A 7,317-nucleotide genomic window follows, 5' to 3' on the forward strand; every position below is an offset into this window, starting at 1 on the left:
AGCGCGGTCCGGAGTTGGTCCGTCCGCGACTCTCCATGCCCTCTTGGGACCCAGGGCAGAGACAACCGCTTCTTGTCGAGATTTTTGAAATAGGAGAATCTCCACCCGGCCCTCCACCGGGGGAGGGGGAGGCGCATCCGCCACCTCCCAAAGCAGTCCTCTCTCTCTCTCTCTGGGTCGCCCGTCCTGTGCCTCTTGCTCTTCCGCTCACCGCCAGGTTTGACGGGGGCCAGGACGGGCGGGGCGGCCTGCCTACGCCCAGCTCAACGGCACCGCTTCTGGAAGCTGCTGCGGATGCGGTGCGGGAGCAGGGACGGACGCAGGGGCCGCCCTCGGCGACAAGCAGGCTGGGGCGCTGCAGCCGGCGGACGGGTGGAGGCAGCAGCTGCCTGCCGGGGCAGGAGGTGTTGGATCGCCTCAACCTGCTCGTGAGCAGCCGAGAACTGCTGGGCCATGTTCTCGACTGCGTCGCCGCAGAGGCCAGTCTGGGACACAGGGCCCTTGAGGAACCGATACTTTGTCGGTGTCCCCATGTCGACCAGACACAGCCAGGGGTGAACGTCCTGGACCACAAGTGTGGACATCGCACGACCCAGAGACCGCGTCACCTTCGTCGCTCGTAGCGCGAGGCCCGAGGTACAAGCTCTCAGAGCTTCCGGATCGTAACCACCCCCGTGCATGTCCTCAGTGCCTTTAGCCTGAGGACCCTGCAGTAACGCCGTAGCGAAAGGTGGAGGCAGCTTCCCCACAGGCCATATAAGCCCCGCCGGACAGACCAGACGAGTACCTACAGGCCCGGAAGGGGAGGCACGGTTCACCCCGCCGAGTGGAGACGGTATTAGGACACAACTGCATCGCAACCGACCGCTTCACCGGGGGGACCCCCGTATACCCCCTAGCTGCGCCACCGAGGGTGGTGAGGGGGAGGAGCTAGCAGGGCGGTTTCTGGCAGTAAAAGGTGCCGTCCACGACCTGGTAAGCTCCCCATGCACCTCCGGGAGAGAGGCACTAGGGCAGGGCGCTGAGAACCAGCGCAAACTACCCCGAGAAACCAGTCGTCCAACCTCGAGGGCTCGGGACACGGTGGGATCTCCACTCGAGCCCTACCCTCTCAGTGGCCCGGGAAAGCATAGCCGTGATTTCTAGATCCGACTCAGGCACTGCTACTGCCGGAGCAGCAGCAGCCGAATCTTCTTGCCCAGAAATCTCCAGCTCACCCTCCGATGCAGCAGTCGACGTCTGGTGACCGGGAGGAGCGCCAGGGTAACTGCTGGTGCTCCCCTTGTAGAGGGCCCAGCACGCTCCACTGACAGCTCAACTGGTTTTGGAGCGCAAGAGGGGCGATGGTCCCTCAAGGGTTGGTTCCCTGGAGGGTTTGCCACCATGCCACCGCCTGAAATGGTCCCCGTCTGTCTGCAGCCAGAACGAGGGCCAAATCAAGGCAGGGGCAACAGAGCTCCGTCCCTTTGTCGAGGTATCGGAGCCTGGCCCGCAACTCCAAGATGATCACCTTCCCATGAGAAGATGCCTCATCCACGAACGCCACCTCAGCATGCTTACTGCCCAGGCATGTGAGGCAGTGATCATGACCATCACCCGGCCCCAGGTAACGACCGCATCCAGAAACGCACGGGTGACACGTTGTCTGAAGCAAGACCCAACTCGTCTTTACAAAGACGCAACGTCAAGTTTGCCAGATGCAACGTCGTCTTTAAAAAGACGCACCCGTGAATGCTCTTTTAGAGAAATCACTCTTTCAGTGTGCTGAAGCGCACAGGGGAGATGGCCACTTGCAACACAATCAGGGGGTAGTGCAGCCTGATGTGTGCAACCCACTCGACACAGGAAGAACCACCGCCGCTGAAGCGCCGTACCGCCAGCACGAGAGTCTCCCAAAGAGCGTGCTTAACTCGTTGAATTCACTCGTCAGCAGAGGTCAGGAGCAGAACAATGTAACCGCTCGGCTCCGAAGCGAAAAGCTGAATATGCGCTGCACCCGCTGCCTAATTATACTCACGCTGTGATTAGCGGCAGCTGGATGCAATAATCGCATGCCAATGTGCATTGGTTCGTTTAGATACTCTCGTAGGGGATTGGTCTCTCTAAGCGAGATCCCAATTCGTCGGTCACCGACGTGACTCGGAGTGACCGACTGATAGGGAACCACTGTTTTAACGGATTTGAATATTAGAAGCGTATTAGTGTATTATAAACCAGGTTAAAGAGATGGGTCTTTAAAGGATTAGTTCACTTTCAAATGAAAATTTCCTGATAATTTACTCACCCCCATGTTGTCCAAGATGTTTATGTATTTCTTTCTTCAGTCGAAAATAAATTAAGATTTTTGATGAAAACATTCCAGGAATTTTCTCTGTATAGTGAAGTTCAATAGACTCAAAACGTTTGAAGGTCAAAATGACAGTTTCAGTGCAGCTTCAATGGGCTATAAACGATACCAGACAATGAATAAGGGTATTATCTAGCGAAACGATGGGTCATTTAAAAAAAAAAAATGTATATGCTTTATAAACATAAATGCTCGCCTGTTCTGTGATGTGCGTTCATGACGTCGTGTAACACGTAATTAAGTTGAAAACATAAGGTCACGCTAATTTCTTTTCGACTGAAGAAAGAAATACATAAACATCTTAGGTGACATGGGGGTGAGTAAATTATCAGGAAATTTTTATTTGAAAGTGAACTAATCCATTAATCTAGATTTAAATTGACAGAGTGTGTCTGCCTCCCGAACAGTTTTAGGTGGATTATTCCAGAGTTTGGGCATTGAATAGGAAAAGGATCTGCCACCTGCTGTTGATTTTGATATTCTAGGTATTATCAAATGGCCAGAGTTTTAAGAACGCAGCGGACGTGTGGGACTATAATGCGATAAGAGCTCGCTCAACTACCGAGGAGCCAAACCATTCAGGGCGTTATAAGTAATTAACAAGATTAAATCTATATGTTTAATTGGGAGCCAGAGCAGTGTTGACAGAACCGGGCTAATGTGGTCATACTTCTTGGTTCTAGTAAGGACTCTAACTGCTGCATTTTGAACCATCTGAAGTTTGTTTATTAATTGTGCAGAACAACCTCGCCATCTTTCAAGAGCACCACCCTTTTAAAACGGAGCAACCGCAGGTTTAGCCAATCATGTTTTCCCTTCAGCAATCAATCCCTACACGTACATCACTCCACAAAAAAGAAAATCACTCCACACAGAAAACACAGATGCTGAAATCGTAACATTGCATGTGGGGGTTTTAGGTCCAATAGTTAACACCTCTGTTTTTTCAGAATTTAGCACAAAGAAATTACTCGTCATCCAGTTTTTTTATATCGACTATGCAGTTTGGTGTGTTTCACCGGGCCGAGAAGAAATATAGAGCTGAGTATCATCAGCATAACAGTGAAAGCTAACACCGTGTTTCCTGATGATAAGTCCCAAGGGTAACATGTAAAGCTTGAAAAGTACTGTACCTAGTACTGAGCCTTGAGGTACTCCATACTGCACTTGTGATTGATATGACCTCTTCATTCATTGCTACAAATTGATGGCGGTCAGATAATGATTAATGATTAAGTTAATGATTTAAACGATGCTAATGCACTTCCACTAAAGCCAACAAAGTGTTCTAGTCTATTCAAAAGAATGTTGTGGTCGATAGTCTTGAATGCAGTGCTAAGATCCAGTAGCACTAATAGAGAGATATAACCATAATCAGATGATAAGAGCAGGTCATTTATAACTCTGAGAGCAGTCTCAGTACTATGAAACGGTCTAAATCCTGACTGGAATTCCTGACAGATACTATTTTTATCTAAGTAACATAATTGTGAGGATCCTACTTTTTATAGTATCTTTGACAGAAAAGGGAGATTCGAGATCGGTCTGTAATTAACTAGATCTTTGGGGTCAATTTGTGTTTGTTTTTTGTTTTTTTAATGAGAGGCTTAATAACAGCCAATTTGAAGGTTTTGGGGACATATCCTAATGACAATGACACATAATAATAACCAAAAGAGGATCTATGACTTCTGGAAGCACCTCTTTTAGTAGTTTAGATGGAAGAGGGTCTAATATACATTGGTATATATACATTGTACATAATATACATTGTTGGTTTATACAATTTTATAATTCTTCCTCTCCTATAGTAGAGAATGAGTGGAATTGGTCCTCAGGGGATCTATAGTGCACAATCTGATGCGATACTGTAGCTGATGGCTGCATGGTTACAATTTTATCTCTAATAGTTTCAATCTTGGAAGTAAAATAGTTCAAGTCATTACTACTGTGCTGTTGGGAAATGTCAACACCTATTGATGCTTTATTTTTTGTTAATTTAGCCACTGTATTGAATAAATACCTGGGGTTATGTTTGTTTTCTTCTAAAAGAGACGAAAAGTAATCAGATCTAGCAGTTTTTAATTTTTAATTTAATTTTTTTCTGTAGGATAGGATACTTTTCTGCCTAGCAATACGAAATACCTCTAGTTTGGTTTTTCCTCCTACTGCGCTCCATTTTCCAGGCTGCTCTCTTTAGGGCACGAGTGTGCTCATTTTACCATGGTGTTGGACTCTTTTCCTTAATCTTCCTTAAGCGTAAAGGAGCAACTGTATCTAAAGTGCTAGAAAAGAGAGAGTCCATAGGTTCTGTTACATTGTCAAGTTGTTTCTGTGCTGTTGGATATGCTGAGGAATTGACATAAATCAGGAATAGTACTTACAAAGCAGTCTTTTGTGGTAGAAGTGATGGTTCTACCATACTTGTAACAAGGCGTAGAATTTGCAGTTTTAGCTATATGGAGTTTACACAAGACTAGATAATGATCTGAGATATCGCTTTGCTGCAGAATTTCAACAACATTAACATCAATTCCATGTGACAGTAATACATCTAGAGTATAATTTCGACAATTAGGTCCTGACACGTGTTGTCTAACCCCAATAGAGTTCAGTATGTGTGTTAGTAGAGTTTTAGTGGTAGTGTTAGGGTTAGATTAAGTTGACGTGTTCTTGCAAAGTTACTTACAGTCAGTAGAATGTCTTTTGGGAGATCATCACAATAAAGAGTTAGCCGATATTAAGCAGACAGTCTACTAATACTCTAATGAGTTAGTTGACATGTAAGTGCAATGTTACTTATTGTCAACAGAATGCTCAAAAGGGACCATCAAAATAAATCGTTACCAAAGATTTATTTTTACTTGCCAAGTTTAAATGACTCCGATATAGTGTACATACATGTTATTACTGTAGCACAATTTGTGCTAAGTGTTATGTAATGAAACTATTGCTAACTATGATGGTAAAAGTAAACTGTCAGGGCATCTCCAGGATCCCAACAAAATTACTGTAGTGTGATAAAGAAAGGGAAAGAAGTGCTTCTGTAATATAATAAATTATGTATTGCCTCAATATTCAGGGAAAATAAATAATAATGGTATTTTTGAATACAATTAATTTTGCTGCAAAAAAGCTCAAATGCATTTTCTTAAATCTCTTTTTGTTAGACTTTCAAACTGCAGTATCACTGAAGAAGGTTATAAAGCTCTGGCTTCAGCTCTGAGATCAAACCCTTCACACCTGATAGAGCTGGATCTCACAGGAAATGATCCTGGACAATCAGGAGTGAAGGAGCTCAATGATTTACTACAGGATCCAAACTATCAGCTGAAGACACTGAGGTGAGAGGTGATGAAATAAAGCAAAATAAATTATGTGCTGGTGAATTATTTATAGAAACAAAAAATTAACTATTAAAATTTGATGTATGCAAGTAAATACAACAATTTCACACATTGATCCATTTTGATTTGGTTGCTATTTTTCATTACTTAAAGTTTAAAGGAGAACTGAACTGAATACTGCTTCATCTTATCTTCTCCAGGTTTTTGGGTTCTGCTGCAGAGGAAGCCTGTCAGTATGTGACTGGAATTGTGGGTAAAAACCCGTTACTCCTGAGAGAGCTGAATCTGAGTGAATGTAAACTGCAAGACAAACGAGTGAATCAGATCGCTGCTCTACTGCGGGATAGACACTGTAAACTCAGCACACTGATGTAAGTTTTATCTTTATGATGATACCTTTTAATACTTGTGAACTTGCTGCTGGGTGTGTTCAGTGTATGTTTTACTGGAGAGCGCTTAATGAATAATCAATGGATGCTTTTGTAATGTCATCATCGAGCAAATATTTTTCTTTCAATGCAGTCTGAATAACAGCGATATCACAGAAGAAGATTGCCGTGTTCTGACTGCAGCTTTAAATTCAAACCCTTCAAATCTGACAGAGCTGAATCTGAGTGGGACTAAACTGAGAGACTCAGCAATGAAGATCTTCTCAGTTCTTTTTAAGAATGAACAGTGTAGACTGAAAAGGCTGAAGTAAGTAATTTAGACAATGTGTAAAAAAAGCCAATTAGTGAAAAAAGAATGTCATACAAATCACATAGTGGTGGGCTAAAGTAGTAATAGCCAAATCTACTAGTTGCATAATTGTATGTATGGCTTATTTTTTCTCTGTTCTACAGGTTTAATTCCATCTGTATTACAGAAGAAGGCTGTGCTGCTCTGGTGTCAGCTTTTAATTCAAACCCTTCAAACCTGATCGAGCTGGATCTGAGTGGAAATACAGTATCGAATTCTGGAGTGACTGACATCTCCACTTTAGTGGGAAATTCTCAGTGCACACTGCATATACTTAGGTTCGAATTTGGTGAATTTAAAGATGAACAGAACATTTCTGTCAGTAATATATTTTACAGTAGTGAAAAACACTTTGGTCTAAAAAAGTTGAAATAAATATTGGCAAATATATTGCATTTTTTTGGGAACAGACAATTATAAATGTCATAATCTGAAAAGTTAAATCTTGTTTTTCCTGAATGAGTAACTGATTACATTTTTTACTTTGTTTGCATTTTCCTCTAGACTCTCAAACTGCAGTATCACTGAAGAAGGTTATAAAGCTCTGGCTTCAGCTCTGAGATCAAACCCTTCACACCTGATAGAGCTGGATCTCACAGGAAATGATCCTGGACAATCAGGAGTGAAGGAGCTCAATGATTTACTTCAGGATCCAAACTATCAGCTGAAGACACTGAGGTGAGATGTAATGAAATAATGCAAAATAAATTACATGCAGGCAAATTATTAATAGAAATATTATTTCACCAATACAGTCTGTTGCATAAAAGAAAATTCAAGATAAATATTTTCCCATCAGAATCAAATGCTATTTTTAATTAGACCAAGTTCATTTGAACTGAATCCTGCTTCATCTTCTCTTCTGCAGGTTTTTGGGTCCTGCTG

General features: G+C 43.2%; 1 protein-coding gene across 1 annotated transcript in view; it reads left to right on the plus strand.

Moving 5' to 3' along the window:
* LOC306874610 (uncharacterized protein) overlaps window positions 1-7,317 on the plus strand; it is a gene marked incomplete at its 5' end in the record, with an annotated part of 41,247 nt that overhangs the window by 6,201 nt on the left and 27,729 nt on the right. Inside the window, 4 exons of the mRNA XM_079424758.1 lie at window positions 6,217-6,390; window positions 6,537-6,710; window positions 6,937-7,110; window positions 7,301-7,317. The exon at window positions 7,301-7,317 is cut by the window's right edge and continues 154 nt beyond it. Of these exons, the coding sequence (XP_079280884.1) occupies window positions 6,217-6,390; window positions 6,537-6,710; window positions 6,937-7,110; window positions 7,301-7,317 (539 nt within the window). The remainder of the gene's footprint in view (window positions 1-6,216; window positions 6,391-6,536; window positions 6,711-6,936; window positions 7,111-7,300) is intronic.

This window comes from Barbus barbus (genome assembly GCF_936440315.1).
Source record: "Barbus barbus genome assembly, chromosome: 9".
Lineage (NCBI taxonomy): Eukaryota > Metazoa > Chordata > Actinopteri > Cypriniformes > Cyprinidae > Barbus > Barbus barbus.